The sequence below is a fragment of the Stomoxys calcitrans genome, chromosome 4, assembly GCF_963082655.1.
Source record: "Stomoxys calcitrans chromosome 4, idStoCalc2.1, whole genome shotgun sequence".
Classification (NCBI taxonomy): Eukaryota; Metazoa; Arthropoda; class Insecta; order Diptera; family Muscidae; genus Stomoxys; species Stomoxys calcitrans.
This window is the reverse complement of record NC_081555.1, coordinates 123,430,661-123,443,813: the sequence shown is the minus strand read 5'-3', so window position 1 is coordinate 123,443,813 and position 13,153 is coordinate 123,430,661. Positions and strand designations below refer to the sequence as shown.

The window sequence follows — 13,153 nt, the reverse complement described above, 5'->3', positions numbered from 1 at the left end:
AAATCCATTAAAAATCGAAATTCCATTTGAAGAACTTAAAATGGCTGTATCTCCTTAACTATGCGTCCTAGAGGGAAGTGGGCCCTAATTCGTGACTCCATCAAAAAATTAAAAAATCCATTGAAAATCGAAACTCCACTTGGAGAACTTAAAATGGCTGTATCTCCTAAACTATGCGTCGTAGAGGGAAATGGGCCTTAATTCGTAACTCCTTCAAAAAATTTAAAAATCCATTGAAAATCCATTAAAAATCGAAATTTCACTTGGAAAACTTAAAATGGCTGTATCTCCTTAACTATGCGTCCTAGAGGGAAGTGGGCCCTAATTCGTGACTCCATCAAAAAATTAAAAAATCCATTGAAAATCGAAACTCCACTTGGAGAACTTAAAATGGCTGTATCTCCTTAACTATGCGTCCTAGAGGGAAATGGACCTTAATTCGTGACTCCCTCAAAAATTTAAAAAATCTATTGAAAATCCATTAAAAATCGAAATTTCACTTGGAAAACTTAAAATGGTTGTATCTCCTTAGAGGAAAATGGGCCTTAATTCGTGACTCCATCAACAAAATAAAAAATCCATTGAAAATCCATTAAAAATCGAAATGTCACTTGGAAAATTTAAAATGGCTGTATCTCCTTCACAATGCGTCCTAGAGGGAAATGGGCCTTAATTCGTAACTCCATCAAAAAATTAGAAAATCCATTGAAAATCCATTAAAAATCGAAATTTCACTTGGAAAACTTAAAATGGTTGTATCTCCTTAACTATGCGTTCTAGAGGGAAATGGGCCTTAATTCGTGACTCCACCAAAAATTAAAAAATCCATTGAAAATCGAAATTCCACTTGGAGAACTTAAAATGGCTGTATCTCCTTAACTATGCGCCCTAGAGGGCGCATAGTTAAGGACTCCATGCAAAAATTAAAAAATCCATTGAAAATCCATTAAAAATAGAAATTTCACTTGGAAAATTTAAACTGGCTGTATCTCTTTAACTATGCGTCCTAGAGGGAGATGGGTCCTAATCCATGACTAAACCAAAAAATCCATTAAAAATCGAAATTTCACTTGGAAAAAAATTTTCCGTCAAAATTAGATTTCACTTGAAAATTTAAAATGGCTGTATCTCCTTCACAATGCGTCCTAGAGGGAAATGGGCCTTAATTCGTAACTCCATCAAAAAATTAGAAAATCCATTGAAAATCCATTAAAAATCGAAATTTCACTTGGAAAACTTAAAATGGTTGTATCTCCTTAACTATGCGTTCTAGAGGGAAATGGGCCTTAATTCGTGACTCCATCAAAAAATTAAAAAATCCATTGAAAATCGAAATTCCACTTGGAGAACTTAAAATGGCTGTATCTCCTTAACTATGCGCCCTAGAGGGAAATGTGCCTTAATTCGTGACTCCATGCAAAAATTAAAAAATCCATTGAAAATCCATTAAAAATAGAAATTTCACTTGGAAAATTTAAACTGGCTGTATCTCTTTAACTATGCGTCCTAGAGGGAGATGGGTCCTAATCCATGACTAAACCAAAAAATCCATTAAAAATCGAAATTTCACTTGGAAAAAAATTTTCCGTCAAAATTAGATTTCACTTGGAAAATTTAAAATGGCTGTATCTCCTTCACAATGCGTCCTAGAGGGAAATGGGCCTTAATTCGTAACTCCATCAAAAAATTAGAAAATCCATTGAAAATCCATTAAAAATCGAAATTTCACTTGGAAAACTTAAAATGGCTGTATCTCCTAAACTATGCGTCGTAGAGGGAAATGGGCCTTATTTCGTGACTCCGTCAAAAATCCATTAAAAATCGAAATTTCACTATGCAAACTTAAAATGGCTGTATCTCCTAAACTATGCGTCGTAGAGGGAAATGGTCTTTAATTCGTGACTTCATTTAAAATCCATTAAAAATCGAAATTTCACTTGAAAAACTAAAAATGGCTGTATCTCCTTAACTATGCGTCCTAGAGGGAAACGAGCCTTAATTCGTGACTCCATCAAAAATTTAAAAAATCCATTGAAAATCCATTAAATATCGAAATTTCACTTGGAAAACTTAAAATGGCTGTATCTCTTTAACTATGCGTCGTAGAGGAAAACGGGCCTTAATTCGTGACTCCATCCAAAAATTAAAAAATCCATTGAAAATCCGTTAAAAATCTAAATTTTACTTGGAAAACTGTATCTCCTTAACTATGCGTCCTAGAGGGAGATGGGCCTTAATTCGTGACTCCCTCAAAAAATTAAAAAATCCATTAAAAATCTATTAAAAGTCGAAATTTCAGTTAGAAATCTTAAAATGGCTGTATCTCCTTAACTTAACGGATTAAGGAAATGGGCCTTAATTCGTGACTCCATCAAAAAATTAAAAAATCCATTGAAAATCCATTAAAAATCGAAATTTCACTTGGAAAACTTAAAATGGCTGTATCTCTTTAACTATGCGTCGTAGAGGAAAACGGGCCTTAATTCGTGACTCCATCAAAAAAAATTAAAAAATCCATTGAAAATCCATTAAAAATCGAAATTTCACTTGGAAAACTTAAAATGGCTGTATCTCTTTAACTATGCGTCGTAGAGGAAAACGGGCCTTAATTCGTGACTCCATCAAAAAAAATTAAAAAATCCATTGGAAATCCATTAAAAATCAAAATTTCACTTGGAAAACTAAAAATGGCTGTATCTCCTTAACTATGCGTCCTAGAGGGAAATGGGCCTTAATTCGTCACCCCTTCAAAAAAATTAAAAAATCCATTAAATATCAAAATTTCACTTGGAAAACTTAAAATGGCTGTATCTCCTTAACTATGCGTCGTAGAGGAAAACGGATCTTAATTCGTGACTCCATCAAAAAAAAATTAAAAAATCCATTGAAAATCCATTAAAAATCGAAATTTCACTTGGAAAACTTAAAATGGCTGTATCTCCTTAACTATGCGTCGTAGAGGGAAATGGGCCTTAATTCGTAACACCTTCAAAAAATTAAAAAATCCATTGAAAATCCTTTAAAAATCGAAATTTCACTTGGAAAACTTCAAATTTCACTTGGAAAACTTCCTAGAGGGAAACGGGCCCTAATCCGCGACTTCCTAAAAAAATTGAAGAATCCATTGAAAGTCCATTAAAATCGAAATTTCACTTGGAAAACTTAAAATGGCTGTACCTCCTTAACTATGCGTCCTAGAGGGAAATGGGCCTTAATTCGTAACACCTTCAAAAAATTAAAAAATCCTTTGAAAATACATTAAATATCGAAATTTCACTTGGAACACTTAAAATGGCTGTATCTCCTTAACTATGCGTCCTAGAGGGAAACGGGCCCTAATACGTGACTCCATCAAAAATTTAAAAAATCCATTGAAAATCCATTAAAAATCGAAATTTCACTTGGAAAACTTAAAATTGCTGTACCTCCTTAACTATGCGTCCTAGAGGGAAATGGGCCTTAATTCGTGACTCCATCAATTATTAAAAAATCAATTGAAAATCCATTAAAATCGAAATTTCACTAGGAAAACTTAAAATGGCTGTATCTCTTTAACTATGCGTCTTAGAGGAAAACGGGCCTTAATTCGTGACTCCATCAAAAAATTAAAAAATCCATTAAAAATCGAAATTTCACTTGGAAAACTTAAAACGTTTGTATCTCCTTAACTATGCGTCCTAGAGGAAAACGGGCCTTAATTCGTGACTCCCTCAAAAAATTAAAAAATCCATTGAAAGTCCATTAAAAATCGAAATTTCAGTTGGAAAACTTATGCGTCCTAGAGGGAAATGGGCCTTAATTCGTAACACCTTCAAAAAATTAAAAAATCCATTGAAAATACATTAAATATCGAAATTTCACTTGGAAGACTTAAAATGGCTGTATCTCCTTAACTATGCGTCCTAGGGGGAAACGGGCCCTTATTCGTGAATCCATCAAAAAATTCATTTAAAATCGAAATTTCACTTGGAAAAAATTTTTCCATCAAAAAACTAAAAAATCCGTTAAAAATCGAAATTTCACTTGGAAAACTTAAAATGGCTGTATCTCCTTAACTATGCGTCTTCGAGGGAAATGGGCCCTAATTCGTGACTCCAAAAAAAATTAAAAATCCATTGAAAATCCATTAAAAATCGAAGTTTCACTTGGAAAACTTAAAATGGCTGTATCTCCTTAACTATGCGCCCTAGAGGGCCTTAATTCGTGACTCCCTCAAAAATTACAAAATCCAATAAACATCGAAATTTTACTTGGAAAACTTAAAATGAATGTATCTCCCTAACTATGCGTCCTAGAGGGAAACGGGCCTTAATTCGTGACTCCCTCAAAAAATTAAAAAATCCATTGAAAATCCTTAAAAAAAGAAATTTCACTTAGAAAACTTAAAATGGCTGTATCTCTTTAACTATGTGTCCTAGAGGGAAAGGGGCCTTAATTCGTGACTCCATTAAAAAATCCATTGAAAATCCATTAAAAATCTAATTTTCACTTGGAAAACTTAAAATGGCTGTATCTCCTTAACTATGCGTCCTAGAGGAGAACGGGCCTTAATTCTTTACTCTCTCAAAAATTGCAAAATCATTAGAAAACCCATTAATCATTGAAATTTCACTTGGAAAACTTAAAATGGCTGTATCTCCTTTACTATGCGCCCTAGAGGGAAATGGGCCTTAATTCGTAACTCCCTCAAAAATTACAAAATCCATAGAAAATCCATTAAAAATCGAATTTTCACTTGGAAAACTTAAAATGACTGTATCTCCTTAACTATGCGTAGTAGAGGTAAATGGGCCCTAATTCGTGACTCTATCAAAAAATTTAAAAATCGATTGAAAATCCATTAAATATCAAAATTTCACTTGGAAAAAAAAAATTAAAAAATCCATTGAAAATCCAATAAAAATCGAAATTTCACTTGGAAAACTTAAAAAGTCTGTATCTCCTTAACTATGCGTCCTAGAGGGCAATGGGCCTTAATTCGTGACTCCATCAAAAAATTAAAAAATCCATTGAAAATCCATTAAAAATCAAAATTTACTTGGAAAACTTAAAATGGCTGTATCTCCTTAACTATGCGTCATAGAGGGAAACGGGCCTTAATTCGTGACTCCATCAAAAAATTAAAAAATCCATTGAAAATCCATTAAAAATCAAAATTTACTTGGAAAACTTAAAATGGCTGTATCTCCTTAACTATGCGTCCTAGAGGGAAACGGGCCTTAATTCGTGACTCCATCAAAAAATCCATAGAAAATCCATTAAAAATCGAATTTTCACTTGGAAAACTTAAAATGGCTGTATCTCCTTAACTATGCATCCTAGAGGGAAATCGGCGTTAATTCGTAAAACCTTCAAAAAATTTAAAAAATCCATTGAAAATACATTAAATATCGAAATTTCACTTGGAAAACTTAAAATATCTGTATCCCTTAACTATGCGTCCTAGAGGGAAACGGGCCTTAATTCGTGACTCCATCAAAAAATTAAAAAATCCATTGAAAATCCAATAAAAATCGAAATTTCACTTGGAAAACTTAAAATGTCTGTATCTCCTTAACTATGCCTCCTAGAGGGCAATGGGCCTTAATTCGTGACTCCATCAAAAAATTAAAAAATCCATTGAAAATCCATTAAAACTCAAAATTTCACTTGGAAAACTTAAAATGGCTGTATCTCCTTAACTATGCGTCCTAGAGGGAAACGGGCCTTAATTCGTGACTCCATCAAAAAATCCATAGAAAATCCATTAAAAATCGAATTTTCACTTGGAAAACTTAAAATGGCTGTATCTCCTTAACTATGCATCCTAGAGGGGAATCGGCCTTAATTCGTAACACCTTCAAAAAAATTTAAAAAATCCATTGAAAATACATTAAATATCGAAATTTCACTTGGAAAACTTAAAATGGCTGTATTTCCTTAACTATGCGTCCTAGAGGGAGATGGGCCTTAATTCGTTACTCTATTCAAAAATAAAATTTAAGTTTCGCTTTAAAAACTTTAAAATGACTGTATCTCCTAAACTATGCGTCCTAGAGGGAAATGGGCTTTATTCGAGACTTCATTCAAAAGTTCGCATCGAAAATCTATTAAAAATCGAATTTGCACTTTGAAAACTTTGCTGAATTTCCTAAAGTATGCGTCCTAGAGAGAAATAGTCATTAATTTGTTCATATTACAATACATTCAAAAATTCAAAATTTCATTAAAAATTTATAAGCACCTTACTCGGAAATAACTGTATGTACTAAAATATGTGTCCTAGAGGAACATATAGTTTAGTTTGGTTTAAAATATAATTATTGGTTAGGTTGGGTTGAAAAGAGTGTGCAGATATTAGTGTGCCCCATGCCATTATGGACATAGACCTAAGTCGAATTGTTGTGTGCTTTAAATACAAAAAAAAGGAAACTTGAAAATGAAAATCTAAGTTAGGAATTCCGTGCTACTTACAAAATACTTAATTGTGTTCCATGCTACTCCCCTAGGTGGGTTTATGTCTGGTACAGTGTCCCCACCTAAGTGCCGGTGTCACTATAAATGTAATATTTGTAAAAATTTGTTTTTAAAATAAATTATTCTTCCCAGCTTGAGAACAGGGACAACTCGGCGCCATAATTTAAAGGTATAATCAGGTGGCTTAGAGGCCACCGTGGCGCTGATGTAAACAAGTCCGCTCATGACGTCGACGTAAACACCAGAAATATTTTGCTTGCTATGTTTGTGAGTTATCCTGCCATGTTACATCTTCTCTACCAAGTTGTTTCGCTATGCTGTACGCCGTTCGGACTCGACATAACTCTCATTAACATGAGAGAATTATCCTGTGTTCCTTAGTGGAATGTTCATGGGAAATTTGGTCATTTAGTGTTGTTGTTGTAGACACATCTTCATATAGAGATTGCGATGCTCCTCAAAGGACCGATTACCGCGGGAAAAGGGTGGCCATTGGTTAGGATTGGTTAGATTGAAAAGAGGGTGCGTATATTAAACCGCCCCATGTCACTATGGACATCTCCTTTTTATAGCCGAGTCCGAACGGCGTGCCGCAATGCGACACCTCTTTGGAGAGAAGTTTTACATGCCATAGTACCTCACAAATGTTGCCAACATTAAGAGGGGAAAACCACCGCAGAAAATTTTTTTCTGATGGTCTCGCCAGGATTCGAACCCAGGCGTTCAGCGTCATAGGCGGCATGCTAACCTCTGCGCTACGGTGGCCTCCAGTATTAGAATGTAACACTTCCAATTCAGTTTCCTGTCCAACCAAAGTATTTGAACTTGTCACATATCGAAATCGTCTTATTGGGGAAACGTGATGCATTAAATTGGCCCACCTTCATCTTCCTCGTGAACATGCATATTTTAGTTTTCTCTGGGTTAGCATCGAGACCCCTGGATTTAGCCCAGTCATATGCCATATGCAAGACCCTTTCAGCTGGGGTCCACCAAGGCGGTTGCTGCTTACCCCTTGGCTTGGCACTAGGACATGCTGACACGAGCAAGTCATTGAGGGCCTTCCGCTTGACCATTATGTCTATATTCCCCTCAGTTTCCTCTTTCTTTTCTGGTCTACAAGGGATAGACGTGCAGAATTTGTGCCGAAATTTAACCCAATTCGCCTCTCTCTGTTTAGGCGAGGGACCACTTCTGCAGTATTTTCTCCAAGGCAGAAAGTAATATAACGATGATCTGAGAAGGGGCAACGTGATGCATTAAATTGGCCCACCTTCGTTTTCCTCGCGAACATGCATATTTTAGTTTTCTTTGAGTTAACATTGAGACCTATGGGTCTAGCCCAGCCATAAGCCATATGCAAGACCCCTTCAGCTGGGGTCCACCATGGCGGTTGCTGCTTGACCCTTGGCTTGACACTAGGACATGCTGACACGAGCAAGTCATTCGGGGCCTATCGCTTGACCATTAAGTCTATATTCTCCTTAGTTTCCACTATCTAATCTAGAAGGAATAGACATGCAGAATTTGTGCTGAAATTTAACCCCAACCGCCTTTTTATACCCTCCACCATAAGATGGGGGGTATACTAATTTCGTCATTCTGATTGTAACTACTCGAAATATTCGACTGAGACCCCATAAAGTATATATATTCTTGATCGTCGTGAAATTTTATGTCGATCTAGCCATGTCCGTCCGTCTGTCTGTCGAAAACACGCTAACTTCCGAAGGAGTAAAGCTAGCCGCTTGAAATTTTGCACAAATACTTCTTATTAGTGTAGGTCGGTTGGTATTGTAAATGGGCCATATCGGTCTATGTTTTGATATAGCTGCCATATAATCCGATCTTGGGTCTTGACTTCTTGAGCCTCTAGAGTGCGCATTTCTTATCCGATTGGGATGAAATTTTGCACGACGTGTTTTGTTATGATATCCAACAACTGTGCCAAGTATGGTTCAAATCGGTTTATAACCAGATATAGCTGCCATATAAACCGATCTTGGGTCTTGACTTCTTGAGCCTCTAGAAGGCGCAATTCTTATCCGATTGGAATGAAATTTTGCACGACGTTTTTCGTTATTATATCCAACAACTGTGCCAAGTATGGTTCAAATCGGTCCATAACCTGATATAGCTGCCATATAAACCGATCTTGGGTCTTGACTTCTTGAGCCTCTAGAGTGCGCAATTCTTATCCGTTACGATATCCAACAACGGTGCCAAGTATGGTTCAAATCGGTCCATAACCTTATATAGCTGTCATATAAACCGATCTTGGGTCTTGACTTCTTGAGTCTCTAGAGGGCGCAATTCCTATCCGATTTGAATGAATTTTTGCACGTAGTATTTTGTTATGATATCCAACAACTGTGCCAAATATGGTTCAAATCGGTTCATAACCTTATAAAGCTGTCATATAAACAGATCTGGGGACTTGACTTCTTGAGCTTCTTGAGGGCGCAGTTCCTATCCGATTTGGCTGAAATTTCGCAAGACGTTTTTTATTGTTACTTTCACTAACTATGTCAAATAAAGTACAAGTCGGTTCATAACCTGATATAGCTGCCATATAAACCGATCTGGGATCTTGACTTCTTGAACCTCTAGAGGTCGCAATTATTATCCGATTTGCCTGAAATTTTGTACGACGGATTCTTTCATGACCATCAACATACGTGTTTATTATGGTCTGAATCGGTCCATAGCCCGATGCAGCTCCCATATAAATCTATCTCCCTATTTTACTTTTTGAGCTCACAAAGAGCGCAATTCTTATTCGAATTGGCTGACATTTTACACAGGTCTCCAACATATAATTTAATTGTGGTCCAAACCGGACCATATCTTGATATCGCTCTAATAGCAGAGCAAATCTTTTCTTATATCCTGTTTTGCCTAAGAAGAGATGCCGGGAAAAGAACTCGACAAATGCGATCCATGGTGGAACTTAGCACGCTTTTACTTGTTCTGTTTAGCCGGGGGACCACTTCTGCAGTATTTTCTCCAAGGCTGAAACGATGATCTGAGAAGCTGTGGGCGTCCAACACTTTCCAGTCGCATATCCTTGCGCTTATATACAAATGTAATATCTAGTGCCCCCTGCCTGTTCCTGGTAATAAAGGTTAGTTTATCCCCTTTATTTCAATTCGCCAGATTGCATCTTATATTCGATAAGCAGTTCACCCCTTTCGTTGACATTCGAACTTCCCCATATCTGGTTGTTGTTGTGGCAGTGTGTTGTACACTGAGGCGGCAGCCCTTGCCGATGAATGACTTCTTTGGGTTAATCCGGTACGTACAACCGGCTGCCATGGCCGTCTTCGTGGTCATTGGTTATTTAAAGGCGTCAATAACCCGCCTTCCCATAGGCACTCAGTGTTTGTGCAAGAGCCGATGCCGTCCGGCCACTTACTGGGCCGTTGCAGCTACATTGGAACATTCCACTATTCGCAACATGTGGACGCGCCCGATAGCTGGCAGCTAAGCTTCTTGTGACAGCAATGAACACCACACATATCGGACCTCAATGTTCCAGACTGCGTGGTGTTCACAGCCGGGAAGTCATTTAGTAGTAACCCATATGCCTAAACATGAACGCCGGGGCCGATAGCCTAAGTCAGCTCGGCTCTCCTTATGACCCCAGCAACATCTTCGGCTCGGAAGGGCTTAGTTTAAATGATTATGGTCAAAATATTTCATTAAAGTAGAAAACCAAACTATTAACAAATTCATAATTATTTATTTGCTCACCTGAGCACTTGTCTTTTCAAATCAGTTCTTTAAAGATATCTTACAGTATAAAATGTATACATATAAATATTGTAGTACATAACATCGATAGAATACGGAGGAGATAAACATATTAGGCTTGATGAAGGTGTTTTACAATAACACAAAAAATCTCAGTCGTCCAATGTTGTGGTTCGAAATTAAATAAATACATATAAGTAGTTGTGAAAAAAACTAAACTTAAACAAAACAAAACATTTCTGGCATTTCTACAATCACATATTCTAGTCTCATTATCATCTTGTAGCAAAAATTACAAGTTGTCTTTGGCTTTGGTTATGCCAAACATTAGTACTTTGGCAATGACATTTTTGCAGCCCGATTTAAAGGGATCAATTGTGGCAACAATTTCGTCAACATGTTGGGAACTTAATTTTAAATCTGCCAAATCTAATTCCCTTTCAATGCAGTCTCTTAGTTCAGATTCTCCAATTGCGTTGAAGTGTATGACATTGGTGTCGGGCAATATTTCCACCATCATTTTGGATTCCTTGAATTGTGGCTGTGGCAACATGGTATTCAAACTGAATACATAAAAAACAATAACACGCTTCTGTTGATTTGCTATGGATTGTTGTACTCGTTGATTTACCCATGCCACAACATCACGATCGTGCGGCCGCAAATCCTCTACAACCAACAAATTCTGACCACAATCGGATAGCTGGTCAATCATTTTCTGTAATGTATGAAACTTGTCGGCCTCATCTCTGGCATAAGTATTCCAGGCATAAGTGCGCACATTCTCCTGCCAGGGGAAATTTTCTATCATAGCCCGCATAAATAGACTTTTGCCCACACCTACTGGGCCCACAAGAGCCACAGCATTTAGATCGCTTTCATTCCTTAGGGCCATTTCAATATGTTGCAGCGTCTTATCTTGATTCACGATACGATAGGATTTTATGCGTTCAAAAAGCTCCGTTTGTGCCAATGACTGTTGTTGGTCACAGTAGTTTTGCTTGGCATGTATAATCTGAGTATACTGGTTGCGATAGTTCTTAAGAAACTCTTTGAGTATATGTTGGTTATTGGAATTATTTTGTCTATAATAATGGCCCATAAGCAAAGCGATGGTAAAGGTTAAGAGTGCGGTGAATAAAAGGAGGCGCTTACATCTGCTCACATGTTTGTTGTTAGTCTGTTGTGCGGTTTCCTCAGCAAGGCGACGTAGTTTTTTGCGTCTATGTGATTTTGGTTTCTGTAATGAAAAGGTTGAAAAGGATTACGATCAACGCTTTAAGTTAACATTGCCCAAGATATACAGGCCACACACATGGCTCCAGTATTTTTTGGGGTTTCTTCAAGAATCCGTTAATTGCACTGCATTTCATCCGTTCAAAACAAATGTTATGTCCACCATACCTGACTATGGTTTATTTTTGTGCAATTTGCCTCTAAGGAATGGGCAGAAAAACCAATGGAACGTTTAAATGTTTTAAAAAGCAACATTCAAACACATTTACCTTCATTTCTGCTGTGGAAGCCTTTACATCTTCATCATCAAGTTTTTCAGTTTTAATTGTTATATTTTTGTCCATAACTGGGTAGTTTTCTTATACTTGATGTTAAAGAAAGATTATTCAATACCACATAAAGAGTTTTTAATACAAAAACTTGAATATCTTCAACAATATATGTCGATTTTTCTAAGCAGAATGGCGCGTCAACAGAAGAGATAGAAAAGCAGACAGTTGTTTCAACGGCGTTGTTATCGTCTTCGACAACTTTGTGAAATGAACAAATACTGGTTGCAACTCTGCAACAAAACAGAAAGGACTGTACTGGAATTGGTACGCTATTTCTTATATTGGACTGTTCACATGCTAAGATTACTGCAGTGGGTCGAGGACAATCAGCGGTATTAAGCGACAGTTGTTGTTGTTGTAGCAGTTTATTGTGTTCTATTGGGTTGCCCAAAAAGTAATTGCGGATTTTTCATATAGTCGGCGTTGACAAATTTTTTCACAGCTTGTGACTCTGTAATTGCATTCTTTCTTCTGTCAGTTATCAGCTGTTACTTTTAGCTTGCTTTAGAAAAAAAGTGTAAAAAAAGTATATTTGATTAAAGTTCATTCTAAGTTTTATTAAAAATGCATTTAGTTTCTTTTAAAAAATCCGCAATTACTTTTTGGGCAACCCAATATCTTTCGTCTGCTTGATTCTGTTGAGTGTCAAGACCCAGGAACTCTGCGACTAAGATGGGGTGCGTCCACAGGGATCTGGGTCTGGCCGGGCAGTTAAACAGATGACGTGTATCGTGCGGTCCCTGGTTACAATCGGGACATACATCTTGCACGTCGACATCAATTCCTGCTCTGTAGGAGTTGAGGCGGCTGCAGCTGCTGGAACGTAATGGAGCCAGAACTACTCTGGTTTGCCGGGCGAGGTCAATTTCTTCAGGTGCAATGGGAGGCGGTCGTTCTCCAAGGACTACATTCACCCGGTAGCCATTTACCGCAACTGCTACCGTGTCTGTATGAATGTTGTCTAGACCTGCATGATATGCCGCTTGATCTAGAGGTTCTGTCTTGTAGCGCTGAACCTCATGCTCTAGATTATGTAGATCTACCTTAAGACTTCTGGGCGGTGGATATCTATCCACAAGATGATGATTTGGATGGTCTCTGCGATAACAACCCAAAAGGTATTGCTTAGACAGCATGTAGTTATGTCTTCGCACTGGTAGGATCTTTGTCTCCTGATGGAGGTGGTCCACATGAGAACTGAGGAAACAGCCCATCGCAGTTCGGAGGACGGCATTCTGACAGATCTGAATATTATTCCACTGCGTGTCACAAAGTTGACGAGACCACACTGGCGCAGCATAACTTACCACAGACCGGCCAATTGCTTTGTACGTGGTCAACAAGGTTTCTTTGTCTGCTGTTAGCAAGTGACTTGA

The 13,153-nt window shown here is 37.4% G+C and overlaps 1 protein-coding gene across 1 annotated transcript; it reads right to left on the bottom strand.

Annotated features, from left to right (window-relative positions):
* Positions 1-10,178: 10,178 nt before the first annotated feature.
* On the bottom strand, positions 10,179-11,934 carry LOC106095982 (uncharacterized). Its single transcript, XM_013263467.2, has 2 exons — positions 11,715-11,934; positions 10,179-11,449 (listed from the first exon to the last, which is right to left on the bottom strand). Exons 1-2 carry the CDS (start codon positions 11,787-11,789, stop codon positions 10,502-10,504), a joined length of 1,023 nt encoding a protein of 340 aa, XP_013118921.2. The 5' UTR covers positions 11,790-11,934; the 3' UTR covers positions 10,179-10,501.
* Positions 11,935-13,153: the final 1,219 nt, after the last annotated feature.